Source organism: Xyrauchen texanus, chromosome 49 (assembly GCF_025860055.1).
Source record: "Xyrauchen texanus isolate HMW12.3.18 chromosome 49, RBS_HiC_50CHRs, whole genome shotgun sequence".
In the NCBI taxonomy this organism is placed as follows: Eukaryota; Metazoa; Chordata; class Actinopteri; order Cypriniformes; family Catostomidae; genus Xyrauchen; species Xyrauchen texanus.
In genome coordinates this window covers 25,980,835-26,002,644 of record NC_068324.1, presented here as the reverse complement: position 1 = coordinate 26,002,644, position 21,810 = coordinate 25,980,835, and the positions used below count along the sequence as shown (strand labels likewise).

At 40.1% G+C, this 21,810-nt stretch overlaps 1 protein-coding gene across 3 annotated transcripts in view; it reads right to left on the bottom strand.

Annotated features, from left to right (window-relative positions):
* Positions 1 to 6,933: 6,933 nt before the first annotated feature.
* The window catches only part of LOC127640080 (tripartite motif-containing protein 44-like), a 29,878-nt gene continuing 15,001 nt past the window's right edge, over positions 6,934 to 21,810 (bottom strand). For all 3 annotated transcript variants that reach the window (XM_052122473.1, XM_052122472.1, XM_052122471.1), the window contains 5 exons: positions 18,978 to 19,494; positions 12,435 to 12,512; positions 11,143 to 11,457; positions 8,195 to 8,214; positions 6,934 to 8,062 (listed from right to left, as the gene is read on the bottom strand). In XM_052122473.1, the coding sequence (XP_051978433.1) occupies positions 7,981 to 8,062; positions 8,195 to 8,214; positions 11,143 to 11,457; positions 12,435 to 12,512; positions 18,978 to 19,439 (957 nt within the window). In that variant the 5' untranslated portion in view covers positions 19,440 to 19,494 and the 3' untranslated portion in view covers positions 6,934 to 7,980. The remainder of the gene's footprint in view (positions 8,063 to 8,194; positions 8,215 to 11,142; positions 11,458 to 12,434; positions 12,513 to 18,977; positions 19,495 to 21,810) is intronic.

Genomic DNA, 21,810 nt, shown 5'->3' with positions numbered 1-21,810 from the left:
CTGCCTCCCCAGCCTCCCACAGCTCCGCCTCCCGAGCCTCCTACGGCTCCACCTCCCGAGCCTCCTATGGCTCTGCCTCCCGAGCCTCCTACGGCTCCGCCTCCCACGGCTCTGCCTCTCGAGCCTCCTACGGCTCAACCTTCCTCGGCTCCACCTCCGAAGCCTTCCATCTCACCACCTGAAGAACCTCCTACGGCTCCGCCTCCCACGGCTCTGCCTCTCGAGCCTCCTACGGCTCAAACTTCCTCGGCTCCACCTCCGAAGCCTTCCAGCTCACCGCCTGAAGAACCTCCTACGGCGCCACCTCCCTCGGCCCCGCCGCAAGAGCCACCCTCGGCTCCGCCTCCTAAGCCCCCCACGGTCCTGCCTACGCCTCCTTCAACGCCGCCTCCCAAGTCTTCTACGGCTCCGCCTCCGAAGTCCTCCATGGCTCCGCCTCACGCGGCTCCGCCGGTCTCTATCTGGCGGCCACCACCCAGGTCCCCCAAACCTACCCACATCCCGTGGTCAACCCCCAGGCCTCCTGAACCTGTCCTTGCCCTGTGGCCCGCGCCCAGGCCTCCTGAGCCCGTCCTTGCTCTGAGGCCAGCTTCCAGACCTCCTGAACCGGTCCTTGCCCCATGGCCATCTCCTAGGCAACCTAGATCGGTCTCTATCCTGTGGCCTCTTCCTAGGCCCCCTGAGCCGGCCCTTGCCTTATGGCCAGCCCCCGGGCCATCTAAACCTGTCCCTGCCCGGTCGAAACCTCCCTGGCCCCCTAAACCTGACCCTTTGTGCCCTCGTGGACTGTCTCATTACCCTTTGTGCCCTCGTGGACCGTCTCATTGCCCCTCGTTGCCCCCTTGGACTGCCTGTCTGCCCCTCGTTGCCCCCCTTGGACTTCCTGCCTGCCCTCTGTGCCCCTTGGACTGCCTTCTTGTTTTTGTACCCCCCCGGTCTGCCTGTCTGCCCCTGGTGCCCTCATTGTGTTTTTTGTGGGTTTCCTGTCCTTTGTTTTTTGTCCCTTAGGATCGTCTGGAATCCGATCCTTTTGAGGGGGGCTCTGTTATGTTTACCTTGTCTTGTTTCACTGTTGCCCTTTTGTTTGTCATTTTTGTCACTTTTGTTATTCCTTAGTTTTCACTTTTGTCACCCTTGTACCTCCATAGTCTTCCTGTCAGCCCTCGTGTTCACTGTTCATTGTTTCCACCTGCCCTCGTTTAGTTTCCCTTTGGTTTCTGTTTATCACCTTATCATCTTGTTTGAGTTCTGTTTGTTCATTGGTCCCTTTTTCCTATGTTCATGTATTTTAACCCTGGTTTAACCCTCAGTCCTTGTCTATCGTTGAGTGTTGTTAGCTGGTATGTTTTCCCTTCCTGTGTGTTCAGCTTTATGTTTATTTCCCCATTGAGGGTTTTTCCTTGGTGTTTATTTGTTTATTTTGATCATTCAACAAAGTTAACTGCATTTGGATCCGCACCTCCTCGTCTGCCTCGCTGCTTACTCGTTACACCAGGCATCAACAATGCGATGAACATCGCTGACGCGTATTTTCGGAAGATTCTGGAGACATCGAGTAAAAACAGACATTTTGGGCAACGCGCAAGTAAACCGGAAACAGATATGGCGACAGCGGAACTTCACAGTTCAGTCTTTGTAATGTGTTTTAGCAATACATTTTTAACATTTATAATGCGTTTAGATTTTTTTTTATTGCCTTTACAGTGACTTTAACACTTTCTTAAACATTTGTACAGGTCATAATTGCAAAACCTGTAAAAGGTAAAATAACAACAACAAAAAAAATCGAGGTTGGAAAAAATGTAGACATAAACAAAATTTCTGCGCAACTGTGAAACCAGAGGATAATTTCGCTTTTTCATTGAGTTTATCCTTCACGTCAAAGCAGGGATTTTCATGTTTATGACAGATATCACCATGGTTGCAAATTAATAAAAAAATTAAAGTATACCCGAGATTTTGGCCATGTTGCAGATGTCTTTCACTGTTCACTGATAGTCAGGCATTCGTGAAAAGTCTAACTTCATCAATTTATTCTGCTAAATTGTTCATACCATGAATTAAATATCTATTTTAAAACCTAATCAGAATCATAAAGATATTTATTGCCAAGTAAGTTTTACAAAAGGAATTCTTTTTGGTTTATTGGTGAATGTCTCAAATGCGCAGCAATCAAAGAAATGTAAACAATTTTCAAGTGCATAAAATAATTCAATATATTTTACATATTTATTTATTTATTTATTTATTTGCACATATAACATTTAAAATACTACTTTACAAATCCATTAACGGAAAAAAAAAAAACAGAAAGAAAAAACATACTGTGCGGGAGAGAGTGAGAAGACCATGAGGTCTTATAAAACCACCTCCCCAAAATCTCATTAAATGGACATAAAATTACATGATCAAGCAAGACAATACAATCAATACATCAATCATTTTAATATAACAAATTAACAAGATAAACTTAGTTATATGTTAACATTTTTTTCAGCTCTCTTTTAAAAGAGTTTAGAGTGATTTTAGTCTTTAAAGCGGGGTCTAAATGATTCCAGAGGGAAGGCCCTCTGTATTTCAGTGTAGATTGATTAGCTGTAGTTCTACAAAAGGAAGATAAAAATCTTTACAACGCCTTGTGGAATAGGCATGAACATCCGAAGAATAAATGAAAAAATTATTAAAAGCTCTGGGCATAATATTTGTCATATTCACATACTTATACATAAACATATTTATGCAATAGATGTTAACATTAAATATTGTCAAGATGTTATATTTTATGAATAGCGGAACAGATGATGACAATCTATTTGAATTACTCATAATTCTCAAGAATTTCTTTTGTATTAATACAATCTTATTTAAATATGTTTTGCATGTTGCGCCCCAAATAATATTACAGCACAGAATGTGGGGATAGATTAAACTGTAATATAATGTTTTCATACATGAAATATCAATTAAAGAGCGAACTCCACTCAATATACCAACAGATTTCATTATTTTTCTGCAAACATGTTGAATATGATATTTCCAGGTTAGTTTTTGGTCGACAATAACACCTAAAAATTTTATTTGGTTGACTTGGCTAATTTTTAAACCATCAATTGATACCTCTATGTCCTGGCAATCTCCTTTGTTTTTTTTACTAAAAATCATAAAATTAGTTTTTTGTATATTAAGAGAGAGTTGATTAACTTTAAACCATTTAGAAATATTTTGTAATTCTTCATTTGCTTCTCTTATTAATGTGTCAATGTTAGAATGAGATAATAGAAGACATGTATCATCTGCAAACATGAGTGGCATAACATTTTTACATACAACTCTTAAATCATTGATATAAATTAGAAATAATAGAGGTCCCAAAATGGACCCCTGCGGTACCCCACATAAAAGTTGTCTCCTATTTGAGCTCAGGTTGTTAACATAAACAAATTGCTCTCTCTCTTCCAAATAGTTTTGTACCTAAGTTAAGGCTATATGTTTAATGCCATAATTTTCTAATTTTGCTAAAAGAATATTATGATTTACAGTGTCGAATGCTTTCGACAAGTCTACAAATATACCAATAGTGTTATTTTTCTAATGCAGATTTTTTGTAATTTTATCGACAAACTGTAGACGAGCCATTTCTGTAGACATGTTCTCTCTGAAACCATACTGGTGATCATATAAGGTCAAATTTTCTGTCAAGTGTTTTAATATCCTTTTATAAACTAATTTTTCAAGTATTTTAGAAAAGAAAGGTAATAGTGAAATAGGTCGATAATTGTTAAATACATGTGAATTCCCAGACTTAAACAAGGGAATTACTTTAGCTAATTTGAAATCTCTTGGTACAACGCCTGTTTTGAGTGACAAAGAGAGAACATACGTTACAGGCTCAATAATATAGCAAACTACTTTCTTTATGAGACTAGCTCTAATTTCATCATGTCCTGGAGCTGTGTCCTTCATCTTTAATATAATTTCAAGCACTTCATTAGAAGTTGGAGGATCAAATTCATTTAAGCAAGGATATGGCAAATCAAAAATTTGAGAAGTGAATTTTCCTGTATTCGTAATATTTTTTGCCAGTGAGGGACCAACATTCACAAAGAAATCATTGAAACCATTTGCTATATCAATGGGGTTTTGATAATTCTCTATACCATCGGATAATTGACATATATTACTGTATAATCGCTTCAGAGTTTCAAAGTAATTTAAATGTAATTTCCTAAACCTTACCTTATCATGGAATCAAGAGTCAAGACTCTGTTATAAACCCTAATGGCTTTGGAGCAAAAAATACTAATAGCCATCATGGCTGATCGATTTTGAGAGTAGAAATCCTTGTATTTCAAAGCGGCTTGCCGCCAGTCGCCCGCGGTCGATCAGCCCGAGGCAACTGCCAGAGAAAATGAAGCAGGCGGCCCGCCAGCTTTTCGCGGGCGGCATATCGCAAGAAATGGGAGTGACGAATTCGGCGGCAAACGTTTCATCCCTGCCAGCGGGACGCACCTATAGCCGACAGCTTAGGGACGGCGGCAAAAAGAAGCCATGCGGATATTTTTTGCTATCTGGGATATGAAATTCAACCTTGTTCGTTTCATTTCAAAACGATTAGAATTGTGTCGATGTCCCAATATTTATGGACCTGACTGTACTTTGGGTTTTTCTGCTTTTCTACTTTCTACTCTTCTTTATTGGCAAACAACACAGGAACAACATTTTACACAACACTTTCCTGGCAAACTTCAGCGGGATGTGGAACAGCATGTGTGTTGAGCCGGTCTTTCTTCGGATCTGGGCCGAGAAGAACGACGGGCTCCAGACTCCTCTTCACAGTGTGCATATGCTGGTTTAAAACCTCCAGATTACTCATTGCTTTCCCGATGGCCTGCAATGGTCATTTTTGTAACTCGCTGTGCCAAATCTGTGGTGGTGCAGAGCTCTTTGATCATGCTCATCTGCATATTATCTTTGAGGTGCTTGGCATGGAAGACTTGAAGCACTGCCATGTTATGTCGTGCTGAGCCAGCCTGGCCATGCACCGTATAAACTGTTCCAGCCAATGCGGACGTTAGTCGTCACGGCTTGGAAGGGTGGGCAGGGCAGGGCAGGACTTCAATCCCATAGCAGTAAATGGATAAATATGAGCTGCAACTGCCTCTTCAATAGTGGGAAGCTTAGCATATCCCTTTTCCTCCACGTGGTCCACCTTTGTGAAGACAGCAGCTCCTCTGATCTGGATGCAAGACGAATAGGGTGTGCGCCAGGTCTTCATGAGCTCTTCCGGGAAGAACAGTGCCGTTTTCAGGGCCGGGTCTGCTGGCGGTGTTGGGCCAGTAGGATCCACTCATCCAGACAAGATTTTACTCTTTCATAGAGGGCCGGAGGTCATCATGTGCATACAGCACCGGTGCGGATGATGCGTGGGAAGACAGAGGGGCTTGTGGGGCTTGCGCCGACATTAAAGTTTACTCTGATTCTACCATCTCTACCTCATGGCCCATGGTGCTTCCTCATGTGGTCACTCAAGATTTAACACAAAGGAAGCGGTTGGGAGGGCGCGGGAGGCAGAATTGTCCGTTGGTACGAGGACTACCCTAGAACGGAGTGTCCGGAAACTCATGTCCCCAAAGTGAGGGCAGTCTATACCCATAAGAGCCACTTCAGCATGGGCAGCGAACGCAGCTATCATACTTATCTGACGAATTGATGTTTTACTTGCTCGAATATTTGCGATACACCTTCTTTAAAAAGGCACGTACACACAAGAGGCTCAATCGAATGGTTTATGTCACGTGAACAGCTTATTATATATATATATATATATATATACACATACATACACACACACACACAACAGTTAGTTCTGGTCCTCAAATCTGATTGGACGAGAGACGTTCCATGAGCACTGATGGTCTGACACCATCAGCACTCTGACGCTTCACTGTGTGTGTATCACTCCGCTTGTGTTCGTGCCGTTCTAAACTAAAGTGTAAGAGTAGTGCATATGTGTTAAGAGTTACTGTATAAGTGTCTCTTACATGTATTTTTTATTTAATGTTTTTACATTACATATGCCAGCAGGTGGTGGCAAAAGATCATTTTTGTGAGTAATATGAGCGGTTGATGATGTGAAGTGAATCCATCAGTCATTGTTTACAGTGCTCGGTGATCGCTCGTATTACTACTACAGCTAGAAAGTAGCTTTAAATGGCTTTAAACAAACTACTTCAGCATTGCGGCTCATCACAGTTGAGAGACACACCTTAAGGGCACTTACCTCTTACTGGAGTTTCCAAATTGGAGAAAATGTACTGTTCAAAATGGTGGAGGACATTGCAGTTTCTATAGTGATAGACTCTTCCGCACAGGCTTCCACGAAATAGAGAGAATTACCCCCGTTGGATGGCTATTTTTCCACTGAGAAAGCTGATCTTCAGATGGCTGACAGCATCTCTGCTTGGGAGTGGCAACAGGTGACCACATACGCGCACGCGCTCTCTCTCTCACACACACACAAACATCCATCCTTGTTTATCCAATAACATGGTAGAAACAGCACAAGCCGTGATACTATTTCTGAAGTGACATTTCTAAGTTACTAATGGAGGCTTGGAGGCATCATTTGTTTTAAATTAGCATCGGCAGTTTCTGAACGGTCACATAAGTAGTTCCATGCACAAACGCGTTTATAACAGTTTTTAGTTTTTCCAATTTTTTTTAAAATGTACTTGTTCATTGAACTGTTGTATACAAGCAATATCACATGAAAAAGAGTGCTCTATAGCCCTAAATCAGAACGGCTGTGATTAACTACAGTAACTATTTTCTGTAATTTGTGAAATTAATATTTAATAAGAATTAATTTGCTTGCAGGGTGCTTTGTTACAAGCCCCACCCCCCACCACACACACAAATCCATCAAAATAAATTATGATTTTTATTTGGAAACAGAAAAGTTGAAATCACACCAAAAATGCAAATGCTGGAGAATATGATTACAGCCTCCTAAAAACAGTGCACTAGAATGCTCAAATAATGCAATGTTTCACATTTTATTCCCTGAGCAAAGCAGTTTTAGTCATCAAAGAGAGATTTACTATTGTGGAAAAACACCAAGATGACTTAAAAAAAAAAGAAATCACTGGTCACTCAAATTATGGGAAAAGCATATATGCCAGTTCCAGACTCATTTGCACAGACATATTAATACCAGAAATACTCATGATTTGTAACTGTTGTTGGTTCAACACAGCTCCACGCTGATATTTCACAGCTCTATTCATTGCATCGGTTACATAACCTGTTTTTGCAGCATTGCAAACTTGTCATTAGCGACAGGAAAATATCCCTTGATGTTCATTTTGTCTGATATCTGAATAAAGAAAAAAGTAAAAAGTAGCCAGGAAATCTAGAAACGGTGCACCAAACAATGCACTGGCCAACTCCTAACATTACATCATCTACCCTGTTTAACCTTTATTAAAATCAACGAATAGCACGTGGTAGAATTATGGTGTAATGGTGATTTTGCAGGGCATTAGACAGCATTTCATGTATCAAACATTACAATTTGTTTAATGCAATTAATACCATGGGTTAGGGTTTTATATATGAAGAATTATTATATACAAATGTCTGAATAACAATGAGAAAAAAGGATAGGTAAAAAAACAAAACAATATATTTTGTTAACCACAGCAGTGTGCCCCACACAAAGCAAAATAATCAAGCAAAGAACAAGAATTAACTCTCATTCATAAAAAATAACAACAATAAATCAACCAGCTCAGTTACCCAGCATTTCGAGATAAGTCTTCGGTTATACATAAGGCAGAGTCAGAGCTTGATTATAATTTGCAGCATTTATTTCATGACCTTCTTAGAAAAAAGAAAACAATAATTTCAAGGTAAAAGACAACAGTCCAAATAATTAAAATCATAGGTTGATGATACTATGAGGTGGTGACAGAATGTCCATTAGGGTGCATGTCCCATATAAGCATCTTCTCTCTCTTCATCTACTGAAGGGTCTTGAGGGTCCCTCATTTGATTGGCATCTCTGAAAGTGGAAAGAACACTCATAAATTCTTATTTTAGGTTTTCAATTTCCTTCAATGTGAAATGTAAACAATATAAATGACCACATGAAAAAGATGTTTACACTTGGAAGAATCCAAACCAGTTTTCTTACCTTAGCCTCACTTCAGGATCCTGAAAAACAGCAAAGAAGAGGTCACTACAGCTGGCCATTGTTATATTACTCTTGGCCATTATAGAACTGCTGTTCTGACTCCATTCTACTATGGAATGCCTACTTTTCACTATCCAATCAATTAATAGTAATAAGTTTAATTTATATAGCCCTTTTCCAAGGACGCTTTACAATCTCAGGAATAAACAGGAAAAAATTCATGTTGAATCTCTCAATAAATCACATTTCAGTGGAAGTGAAACCAGTAGTGAATGCTGTTTCATGCGGAAGTTTTTATACCGTAATGGTGACATGGTAAGGCAAGAAGCAGATAGCTACTAAATCTCTTCATAATATCTGCCTCTGGTGAAACTATCAGTCTGCGTTATTTCAACCTAATTTCTAAAAAAATCATGTTTAATACTGGTATTCCTTGGGAAAACTAGAATTAACTATCCATGATCTAGTAGAGAATATCTACCAGTGACAGATTCACAACTAACAAAGTGTGCCAAAAGAGCTCTGCAGCAACCGCCCACTCCCATGACATGCTGTGAATAACACAATCGTCTACATACACTCTCAAATTACTTGTATCAGAATATTTTGCAATTAAATTAAACATTGTTTCAACAACTTTAAATCAATAGTTTACAATTTTTGTCATTGTTTTTTTAATTCCATTACATCTGTAATACTTCAGAAGATTGTGATTCGTAATTTTACCCATACTGCACTTTTTTTCTACACTGTTTACTGGGTTTGCACAAGGTCCTTGAAGTGCTTAAATGTAGCTTTTAGTTTTGTTGAAAAGTGCTTGAGTTTAAAACAGAAATGTATTCCATGTAATGTGTGTCCATCAAAGATGAGATCCACACACCCCACTTTCACTGAATATCCCTTCTGCTCTTTACAGTCAGATAAAAAAGTAAAAGTTATATAAAAGAAATATAAATTTTGGCCACACAGCACAGATGCGATAAATAAACCGACCCTGCTACCGAAACCATACTGTCGCAGTGTGTACTGTATTTAATGGACACATTTTTCAACTGGTAATACAGAACATATTTTAGGAATGCATGCAAGCAGTATCAATAAATTCCATACATCATCCGTGAAAGTGGGTATTGACGCGTGACCGGAACATATGACATAATAAAAACATCCGACCCCCCCACGGACTGGTTTCGGTTCAGTACGACCTGCGGTTCACCTCAGTTCTTTTAAATCCAGTGTTTTGAACGTGGCGTCGCCTCAGCTCCCAAGGGATTATGGGATTGTAATGTGTCCAGTAGATCCACACTTCAGAATCTCACTGGAAATTGAAGGTCATCCGGTTATTTCTCGCTTACTGCTTCATGAATACTGAGGATTCATAATGAGAATAATGAGACATTCTTCTCCATTAGCATTCTGTTTTTGGCATACTATACAGAAGAGAAGTATTTAGACGCAGTATCATTTTAGCGGTTGTTATACAACTAAATGTTAACTAAACAATGTAACCTGTAAACTGTACACATTTCAAACAGTGAGAGCTCATATTATTATATGTACAATTTCATGATTAATTGATAGAATTGATAATTTTTAGATTTGTAAAAAGTAAAAATGTGATTACAAAAATTATGAACTACTTTTTAATAATAATAATAATAATAATAATAATAATATATAATATATATATATATATACACATACATGCACACACTTTTTCCGGACAGGTTCTGTTCAGTTCTATTGCATTGTCAGCACCTTATCAGCCTGAATGTAACCCACATTTGTTTGTGATCTTTTCCTATGGAGAAAGGTATATGATAAACTCTTATTATTTCAACTTTGAGCATTTATATTGTGTAATAAAACACTTTATTTTGAAGAGAAATTATCATTTGCATTTTGCTCTAACATTTTCAAAACACAATTTTCTGTCATACTTTGTAATTAAATGTTATTATATCAAATTGAGATCCTCATTTCATATATTGAACTTAATCATGAGAATCATAAGCCTTATTGTCCCATCCCTTATTCCCTTATTGAAGATGCAAGTACACAGTCATGTGCCTTTTTTTTCCAATTTTAATTATTTTTTTTTTACTTCAAATCAAGGTTTGTAATCTTGCGATTCTCCTCAGAGCTGGTTGGTTTGGTTCATGGCTTACAACTCTTTATGGAGAGGGGATGTGCATGGTTACTGTTTTTAACATTCGGTTAAACATTAAAGGTTTCATGAACGGTTAATCGTTTTTTTTTTGTTGGGACATGGGAATAAAGACGGTTTATTGCGATGGAATTTCCTCAAAAACTCAAAATTGCAGCAAATAAAGTGCACAGTGAGCTATGAGCCTAAACAGCAGAATACATAGACCTTCACCTGATAAAAATCTCACATTAAACTTAAAACAAAAATCATCAAATTGTCACTGCATGTAGTATATGCGCTCTGCCCGGGCAAGCTGTCATTTCCGTGAGGCAGTGAATGAAAGTATCGTCATGTGTGTGAAGTTAAGACTGCTGCAGTTAAAAAGCCTCTTTGGGGTGCTTGGAGTTTTAAATGGTTTAAAATGAACTTGTCTAACTATTATACATACAGTAAATAGAAATTAATAGGAAAATTTACTTCCAGAACCAAGACGGCAAAAAAAAAGAAGAGAAAAAATAGGCGGAAAAAGAGCACTGTTGTGCTCTTTTGTAAATGCAGATTCCCTAGTCACTACTATTTGGGCCACAAACTAATATGGTGTTGGCAACCCAAGTCCCTAACCTATAGGTTATAGCCACAAATGTGTATTTTGGAAACCTAGAGTAAAAACTACATAACATTAGATATACAGAAATCACGACAGTATTCGCAATATAGCTGAAGTGTGAAAATACTTCTGTTATAGCCCTATTGTAGATGTACAGTAGTTCAGTAAATATGACGTGCTGTGTTTGCTAACCAGTGGTCTGTGCTCCACGAGAGATGCAGGAAGAGGTGGTGGTCTGGCAGCCAGCAGTGGGGCCAGGGACATGGGGGCGACTCCATCCTGCTCTGCCCGATCCAGTTCGCCCAGTTGCTGTGTGATAGAGTCCATCTCCTCCTGTAGTCGTTCAGTGTGGACGCTGATCTCAGAGATCTTCTCAGCTGCCTGTGCGGTAAGGAATGCCTCCTTTAGATCCACCAGATGCAGCACGCGCCACTCCTCGAGCCTGACCAGCTTATGCAGCTCATCAAACTGCTGGTTCACGTACTGCTCCAGCTCATCTGTACTCATCTGAAACACCCACAAACACTTTAGCCTAAACAATAAATCATTGACAATAGTTACTTGTGCAAAAAAGCTCAAAAGACAAGCTAAATCAAAAAAACTTAAGGCTCCGTTATACAGCCAGATAAGTTCTTATTCATACTTTGTTAAGGGGGAATAAGAAGTTTGAAACAGCCGAGCAACGCTGTACTGTTTACAAACATTTGAATGCCTTCTGTGTTTTGGAGGGGCATCTGTATATGTGACAACATATGATCTTGAAAACAACAACATAAAAACAACAAGCAATGTCTCCTTTACAAACAATTAGCTAGCTTCATTTTTACACAAACGTGTTGAAAGCATGACAGAAGCTAGCTCTGACCTGCTACAACTAATTCATTAGATTGGATAACGTTGGCTTGCCTTTTAAAAAAAATGCCATTTTGGACAGAAGGTTTGAGTCAGGAAATCTCCAAGAGCAGCCTGGGTACTTTGGTGCTCAACGCTTTATCTCCACATTTTCCCTTCATCCTTTTTATTGCTTTTCCAAATTATTGCTTTTCCATGTTGCTTTGCATAATTCCGGGTCTCTGACACCAAGCTTCACTGTCATTTCCTTCCAGGAGTTCCAGGCCATCTCTGAATCTTTAAAGTCTCTAGGTGAATGATCGTAAAGATGTGGGCATGTTTGCATTAGCTTGGCACTCTAACATTTTAATGTTCACGTTGTTACCCATTACCTGTGTCTGACCTTGATGACAGTAAGTGTTCAGAGATAAATCGGCAGCTGGCTGCATGTCATCATTTTAATAAAATTGTACAGAAAATGCTGTGATCATCTCTGATTAATTTGGAAATGTTACTATTTTAAAAACGAAGGGCAGGTAATGCTGTGGGACAAGATTTGTCCTGTGTCAAGAATCAGTGTACACTTAAAAAGAGTAGTAAAAGTGTACATGACAACCAGATGGATTCAGGTTTGTATCGTATCAGTAACTCACATCAGGACTTGTCCATTTTGCCTTGATCTTCTCGGCTACTTCTTGAGTGTGTTCCAGTAGGTCAATGCCTTCTTTGCTCTGAAACACAAAGATGCATCTAGAGTGACTCTAAAATCAATTTGATGCCTAGTTTTACACAAGATATATTTCAACTGACATTCACATAGAAAAACAATATTTTTTTAAATAATGAATGCTAGGAGGTTGCTGGCCCAAGGTTCCAGAGACATTCATGTAAGACCAGTTGGATAGTACCTATTAGACTTATCAGCACATGACTTTCATTGTTTTGCCTGGATCTACTCCTTTAGGGGTTTTCAAACTAAACTTTAAGTTTATACATCAAACATAACTTAAAGCAAATCATTTTCACAACTCAAATAATTTTTTTTATTTGAATAGTGCTTTTCAAATTAAATATTGTTCCAAAGCAGCTATGCAGAGAATAGTGAAATACAACCCTTATTTCTAACAAATATGTTTTTTTTTAATCATAGTATATAACATTAAATCTAGATTTGTTTTTATTTCTTACAGTTGCCATTCAATAGAACTATAGCTGTAAATAGAATAAATGGAATTTTTGTGATCATTTCATTTATTCATTAACTTTTAATAACGTTCAGTACCTCAATATATATTAAAAACAATTTACATGTCGGCAGTGTTTCTGCACTATTTCCATGTTGAGAAGCAAACTCCTGAACATATTTTCAAATTTTTCAGACCTTAGTATGGCACCTTTTCAGCCGAACAGCTTTGAAGAACAAATAACGCGCAATAAATATAAGGTATGTGCTGGTTTGGGAAACCAGTGCTACTACATCGTAAAAATAAATAAAATTGGAAAGAAATATAGAAATGTATTTTCGATTGGTGAACTCTTCCCTCCAAAAGAGTGCAAGGGGTCAAAGTTCACAACCCCTGTTGATGGAAGAAACTCATGCAACGCCAATAACAACACTCGTGCACCGCTTGTGTCTTTTCCACCCCAATTTTACATTTCTACTTTTACATTACAGCTGTCCAACACCTTTGTGTGTCTCTTTATTTAATTAAATATTATTTATATTAAGCCGGTTCTCGCCTCCTCCTTGTCCATCTAAACACCCTTTACACTGGTGCCGAAATCCGGGAATGAGGAGGGATGTGCAGTAGTAGAGTCCTCGCCAATACCATCCACCCAAACGGAGCAGCCGCGGCCATCCGCTGGAGGACGGAGGAGCCTGGCCACCTGAGAGTGGACAAATGTCCGCCGACCGTGAAGGGAGGAGGCTCCTAACTGACCACCTGGAGCGATCAGGGCCACTGCCAGAGGTGGGGGAGACCCCTTCCATTTCCCGAGATCACGGCGGGGCGTTCTGTCCACCAGGGGCTGGAAGACTGCCTCCGATCCATCCGGGAAGGCACGGCTGTCGTCCGTTGGAGGTGTGGCCGAGGACCAAGCTACAGCGTATTGGAGAACCGGCTTTTTTTCCCCTCTCTCTCTCCCACTGCCGCTCCGCTCTGTGTTGGCCTTTCCCTCTCTTTTTTAAAAAGTTTTTGTTAATTTGGCACAATCGCCATTACGGCGTGTAGGTGCCACATTTTTTTTGTTTCCATTTTCTTTGCTCCCCGGCCTGAGAGAACGAGGGAGGAATGTTACAGGGCAGGGAATGTTACAGGGCGTGATAAATAACAATTTTTATGTGGTTCTATACATGCCAGAGTTTTCTGACAGAACTTACAGCGGGGTGGGAAATGAGTATGCATGATACTATTGTTACACCATGTTTTACACAGAGCATTCCGGCGAATCAAAACTACCCACACACAGTGTGCAAAGAGCAAGCAGCTAAACCAATGTCACAATACATATCACCAATGAATAGCCATTCATGCCAACATGATAATTGTACAAATCAGCATAGCATTTATGATACTGAATGGAACGCTGTTTATCCAGATGAGCATTGTTTCCCCAAGCTTGCTAGACCCAGCCAGCGAGGAAGAAAGCCTCGTCAGTCATTACACGATCTATCATCTGACAGTGGAGAGGAATGCAATACCCCAGAAGAAAGAATTCCTACGCTCCGACCAGGTCAGTTTGATGGCTCAACATCATGGAGAGAGTTCCTAAATCACTTTGAGGATTGCGCCAAAGCTAACCACTGGTCTAAAAGGACAATGACTGTGCTGATGATGTTTTATTTAGTAGGTTTAGTAAGCACCTCAGAGTCGAATCCAAACCTCGCCATCTAAAATTCAACAAACGAGGAAAAATAAATTGGGAAGAAATCATATGTCACAATTGTCAAGGTATTGGCCATATGAGACGGAACTGTCCTTCACCCAGACTCGATCTGCATCGTGTACCTCCAGCGGTACACCAGTCTACCGACATCCAACCATCTCCACTGTTCTTCAAGTCAAAGACACCGGTCCTGAAATGTGTACACATACACCGTTATACAACATGGAGCTATGCGCCCTCTTGGACAGCGGCACTAGGAGTAATGTGTTACCTAGTCACTGCTATGAGGCTATTAATGCAGGTGTTTGACCCCCGCTTGAGCTATCGTCAGTGCAGGCTCTGCAAGGAATAAGCCCTACAAATGTGGTTATTCTTGGGGAAGTCCACGTGCCGATACAGGTCGGGACCCATAAAGTCACTGTTAACTTCATTGTAGCCGATGTAATAGAGGGCATAGAAGCCATTCTTGGACAACAATTCCTGGAGCAAGCACGAGCACGCCTCGACTTCCTTGCTGTGAGAATAAAGAAAGGAGTCATTGCCGGGCATTGCCTGCGGATGTTGTACGAGTCACCAACTCAGAGCTGCCATCTGCAAGTCCAACCCCCATGGCTGTTCCAAGTCATCTACAGTCCCTGTATGCAGAGAGTACGGTGGATCTTGGGGAAGCAGAAAAACGTGAGCTGGCAGAGCTCCTTGGTGCCTATGGGGATGTTTTCTCTACTGGACCGACAGACCTCAGTTGCACTAACCTGGTGCAACATGGCATTCAAACCCAGCAGGGTCCGCCAGTGAAACAGCAGCCAAGGAGAATGGCTTTCGAGAAACCGCAAAATGCTGATAACCAGATCCAGCAAAATCTTGACACTGGCTTAGCTGTCCCTAGTCATAGCAGCTGGGCTTCGGCAATTGTTATGGTACAAAAGAAAGACCAGACCTACCAACTGCGTGTGGATTACAGATTTCTAAATGATCGCACTATTAAAAGATGCTTACCCACTTCCACGAATAGATTTTGAGCTCTCAACTCGGCTACCTATACCACTTTTCCACTGAAATAGCCCTGGTTCTTGTGCCGGAGTCTGTTCTCGACTGGTTCTCAGCCAGGGGAATCTGGAGCCTATTGAAACTGACCCAATTTTCGACTGACTTGTGAACCAAATGGTGACATAACGCAGTGGTTCTCAGCCTTTTTGACACTTTGGCCCCCAATTGTCTGAGACCATTTTTGAAGCCTCAAAATCTAAATGTGTCAATGAATTAAAATACTTATCACAATTAATTTTGTGATTGTAGACATTTCAGTAACATATTTTATGTTGTTGGCTTCCATCATGATTTTAACTAATTTTAGCTTTTAATTGAAGATATCATATTTAGTAAAATAAAATATAAAATAACTCATCTTGAGGCTCTTCTGGAAGTTTGCTGAGCCCCCCTTGTGTGCCCCAGCCGCCTGGTTGAGAACCACTGACGTGGTATTTTTACTTGACTACTTAACCTGCCCACAAACAAACATGGTGCACCACAGTGTTTGTGTACAGCTTTTAGTCCTGTTTTTGAGAACATATTTAAACATACAGAGTAATGCGATCCAACGTCATTACATTGCTCACTAAGATTGCCAGAGACAACATCTATTTGGTTCTATTTGGTTCTACTTGGATTTTTGCCAAAGAAAATTATATTATGTTTACATCTTGATTGGGGCGGCTGTGACTCAGTTGGTAGAGCGGGTCGGCCACTAATTGCAGGATTGGTGGTTCGAATCCCGGCCCACATGACTCCACATGCCGAAGTGTCCTTGGGCAAGATACTGAACCCCAAGTTGCTCCCAATGGCAGGCTAGCGCCTTACATGGCAGCTCTGTCGCCATTGGTGTATGAATGTGTGTATGAATGGGTGAATGTGTCACAGTGTAAAGCGCTTTGAATACCGTTAAGGTTAAAAAGGCCCTATATAAGTGCAGACCATTTACCATTGGGAATTCCAGCAGTTTAATTAAAGGTGCACCAAGTAATGTTTTACTCATTACAAAGTTTCACTCCTAAATGAATGGTAACTTTTTTAAACACATGTATAAAATCATGACCACTCACAAGAGATGAACGCTACAGATATATCAGCAGCCTAATATAATATGTTTTTTTTTTTTTTGTAGTAGTTCCAATCTATTAGATAGATAGATAATTTGGTTGCTAGGCAGTTACCAATGTAATACTCAAAAGGCTCCTTGCCATCCTGAGTCCAATGATTGAAACCAGAATTCTTTATTTTGTTCTGGTGCAGATATATGTGATATTTTACTCGTTTGCTAGGGTGACCCCATCTGGTTACTATGCAGTTACCATGGTGCTACTCAAAGGAGTCAAATGAACGAAACCAGAAGTTTCTACAATGTTCTGTTGCAGAGATATGCGATTTGATATTTGGTTGCTATGATAAACCCATCTGATTGCTAAGCAGTTACCAGAGTGATACTCAAAATGCTCCTTGCCATCCTGAGTGAAATAATTCAACCCAGAAGTCTTCACTTGTTCTGTTTCAGAGATATGCGATTTGTTACTTGGTTGCTAGGGTAACCCTTTCTGGTTTCTAGGCAGTTACCGAGGTGAAACTTATCAAGGCTCCTTACCATCCTGAGTGAAATAAGTCAGCCCAGAAGTCTCTAAAATGTTCTGTTGCAGAGATATGTGATTTGTTACTTGGTTGCTAGGGTAAACCCATCTGGTAGCTAAGCAGTTACCAAGGTGATACTTAACATGGCTCGTTGGCATCCTGAGTCCAATGAATGAAACCGGAAGGGTCTATGATGTTCTGATGCAGAGATATGCGTTTTGTTACTTGGTTGCTAGGGTAACCCCATCTGGTTGCTAGGCAGTTACCACGGTGAAACTTATCAAGGCTCCTTACCATCCTGAGTGAAATAAGTCAACCCAGAAGTCTCTACGATGTTCTGATGCAGAAATGTGTGATTTGGTTGCTAGGGTAACCCTATCTGGCTGCAAAGCAGTTACCAGTGTGATACCAAGAAGGCTGCTTCCTGTTCAGAGTGATACAAGCCAACAATGATGTCTCAACAACATTCTGATCATGAAATACCCATCTAAGTGATTTTAAATGGAAGTCAATGGGGTTTGGTTTCTAGGGTGTTCTAAATGGTTGCTAGGGCGTGGCCAAGTAGTTTATATCATGATACTTGAAGACTGATTGCTCAACCAATTCAAACAAGGCTTTCTCAAGCCAACATAATACATTTAAATAAAATATCAGAATGTTGGCTTTCTCAAGCCAACATAAAAACCCTAAATAGCCACAATCCAATTAATAAAGCAAGCAGCTGGACAAAAATGCCCTTACAAACAAAAACAATGCACAAAATAATAGAGAAGAGTTTGAGGAAAGCTAGCAAAGTTGGCAAAATATAATAACTTACCAAGATCAGCTGCAGATGATGCCAGCGATTCGGTGTTTGTCTCGAGCCTGACTTTCACTGAATTCAATACATTTCTTGCCATATCTCCTTGTAGACTAGACTTTTTTTTTTTTTTCCAAGCTCACTAATTTATCTTAGAAGACTCTGTAGAAGACAATTTCGCAAGTGGAGCGCTCGGTTCCACTGTTGACTACTGCTGAACGCATTTGATGTCTGACAATTTTCCGTGCTTTTTTTTTGTGGTATTTAAGTGAAAAAAAAAACCAGACAGTAGCTAGCCAAACTGATGTTTTTCTGAAAACACTTTCCCTGGTGACAAAATATTATGCTGCCTTCAGCTCCCTGACGTTATCAGTTCCTACTTGAAGACCAGCAAGCTTTTGGAGCTGGTGCGGAACTAGTTTCTCAACCTTTTCTGTGGTGGAAACCGGCCCAAGAAACATGTCGGTGGAAAAGGAGTGCTAGACTAGCTGCTCTGTTCTCCTGTGAATGCTTAGTACTGCCTCTCCAAGACGAGACTGTTTCGCTGCTCTCAATGTGTCAGTGCTTTACCAGTAGCCCTATTTATAAGCAGTTATGTATTTATTTATCAAATTACATACGCATTTAAATAGAGAAGGTTGTTTCATATCATATGATTTTATTACTGTTTACATTCCTAACACTCATATGGATTCAAGGTGCATGTAAAATGTTGCATTTTCTCCAAAACATTTATGAAACCAACATGGACTCAGATAATACATTTCTATAAACTTGACACTTTGAAGACAATTTTTAAAAGATTACTAATTTTAATCTCCTTGGACAGCCGTTGACAATAGTCTGTTTATTTGTTTGTTAATTTGTGTATGTGTTGTTTGTGTTGACTTACCTTCTGCCACAGGTAAGCATCTTTGAGAGTGATGATCTCGTGTTCTCTGTGTTCTCCCTGTACAGCACACACCACACAAATGATTCGCTCATCATTTTTACAGTAGAGCGAGCCCTCCTGTCTGTGCTGCTTACACTTCAGCCTCTCCACAGTCACCATGTCTCGTTTCCCCTTCAAATGATCATCCTCACCTATGGCAGCTTCTGCCCCCTCTGCTCTGATTTCAGCCCGCTGACTGTCTGTCAGTGGCTGAGCATCTGGGGGACAGTACAGCTGGAGCTGGTGACCAGTGCTTTGTGAATGTTTGCCCGCATGGCTGATGCAGAAGGCGAAGCTACAACGTGAGCAAACCTGAGCTGCTGGCTGAGGCTCATCTGGTTCACAAGCATCACATGTGCCATCCATCTGAGGCAGATCTTCCTCATTCAGACAGCCATCCCAGCATCTCCCTGACGCATCCATGACAGAGGGAGACAGGGTGTGGTACAGGCCACTAGGAAGTTGGTTTTGGAGGGGCCTAAAAGTTGACATTTAGTCATTTAGCAGACACTTTTATCCAAAGTGACTCACAAATGAGAAAAAAAACAAGCCATTTGTCATAGAATTCATGACTGAGAGCAAAGTATAGTAAAGAGTAAATGCTTTAGTTAGCTATACAGTAAGAGCCACAGCAATCTTGCGGTATTTTTTTAAGTAAAGCTTCAATGGGTGCCATGCCTTGATCAACTAAAACAGACAAGGATAAATGGGCATTTCTTTTTTGTGATTTATTTGTTTATAGTATGAATCAATAAAAATGTTAAAGAAAAACATATATACATGGAATCAACACCACTATCCCTCCCAATCCCAGACCCCACCCTGACCCCCAACAAATGTTTCCCCAGATGATGCTTCCTTGAAAGCCAGCACCCTCCCCATCTCCGTGTACCACTCCTGAAATGGGGGCACTCCAGCCAACTTCCATCCCCTTAAAACGACTTGTCTGGCAATCATAAAACTGGTTAGAACCCAATTTTTTACGTGTCTATTCCCAATATTGATAACTGTCCCATCGCCTTAAATACAGAGTCTTGGGCAAAATCAAATTTGAGAGCCCAATAAACAAAACTCTGAGTATCAGGCACACTAGGGGAGTGTATGCTACTCCCAAAAATAACACAGAGCAGGTGGCGCAGCTGTAAATACCTAAAGAACTGAGATCTAGGAACCCCAAAATGTCGAACCAAATTCTCAAAGGACCTCAACACTCCACTCTCATAAAGGTCACCACGTTTATTAACCTCCCTTACAATCCACTCTGACAAGCAGAAAGGAGACTTATTAATACATAATTTTGGGTTCAGCTATATGCTCGAGGCAATAAATGTTTGAATTAAACAGGCTGGACACTTTTGTCCATACAGAGTACAAATGTGAGATAACCGGGTATAACTTAACGTCTCACAATTAGTTTGATATAAAGGCTTTGCATTGGCGAAATAGGGGCAATAACTTCCTGTTCAATACAAAACCAAGGAGGGGCTCTCTCAGGTGGAAGCGAATAAGGAGTCAAATGTCTGAGACCGAATGCATCATAATAATAAAACCAAATCTTGGGTAGGCATAGCCCACCTTTGTCAATCGGCCTATGAAACTTACTGAAATGTAATCTGGGACGTTTACCATTCCAAATGAAGGACGTCGCTATCAAATTGCTTGAAATAAATAAGCGGGGCATCTGTAGGGAGAGACTGTAGCAGGTAGTTTATCATAGATAAATATATTTTATTAAAGGGTCAAAATGAACTAACTAAATCATACAAATTTGCTGGGAATAAAATACCCAAATACTTAATGCCCTGTTTTGACCACTGAAAGGCACCCGGCTGAAAAGCGGTTACCAGGCAGTACACTGTCGGAGCCAAAGCTTCAGATTTAGACCAATTAACTCTGTATCCTGAGAATTTAGAAAAGGAATGAATAATTCTGTGGAGGCAAGGCATAGATCTAATAGCAACAGGTAATCTGTAAAACAAACTCCAGCCAATAGGTGGAATAAACACAAAGAACGTGTAGATTTTGGCAGCACAAGGGGGACCTACACAATATTATGCAGGTGGTTTTAATGTTGTGGCTGATCAGTGTATGCTACTTTTTACTCAAGGTGGCACTGTATCAGTTAATGACTTGGTTTAGATCTGAGAGCCATTTAATGAAGAAACAAGATAAAACAAATTAATAGTATAATATGACAATTGTCATTTGGCTGTACTGAAATTATGTAAGTTGTGCATCTTTTCAGACTCAAAAAGTGCCTGAGAAAATACATATGTGTAACTTATCTAACTTATGTGTAGCCTATATCTCATGAAATTTCAGTGTGAAAGTAATGAATATTACATTATTTTATAATTGCCTTATATTAGGCAATTGCCAAATAACAGAAATCTGGGAATTTTGTATCCATTTGTGATGGATATAAGTGCCGGGTCTCTAAAGACCAGAAAATGTAAGAGTGTTTCAGAAAATTCCCATGCATTTAAGGTTAACATTAATTTGTATAAGTTAACATAACATTAGTTAATGCAATGTGAACCATCATAAACAAACAATGAACAACTGTACTTCTTTAGTGCTTTCTCCTAAAAAGAACATTCATTGCATTTACAAAGGCTGGATGTTTTAAAGTTATGACAATTTTCACACCGGTAAGGGCAGAGTCAATCCTAGCCTTTTGGGGGCACTAAGCTAAAACTTATGTGAGGGGCCCCTGGTAGATCTGGGGCCCCAAGCAACTTGCTTAGTTTGCCGGCACGGAGTAAGGCCCAATTTTGCCTAGAGACCAACAAAC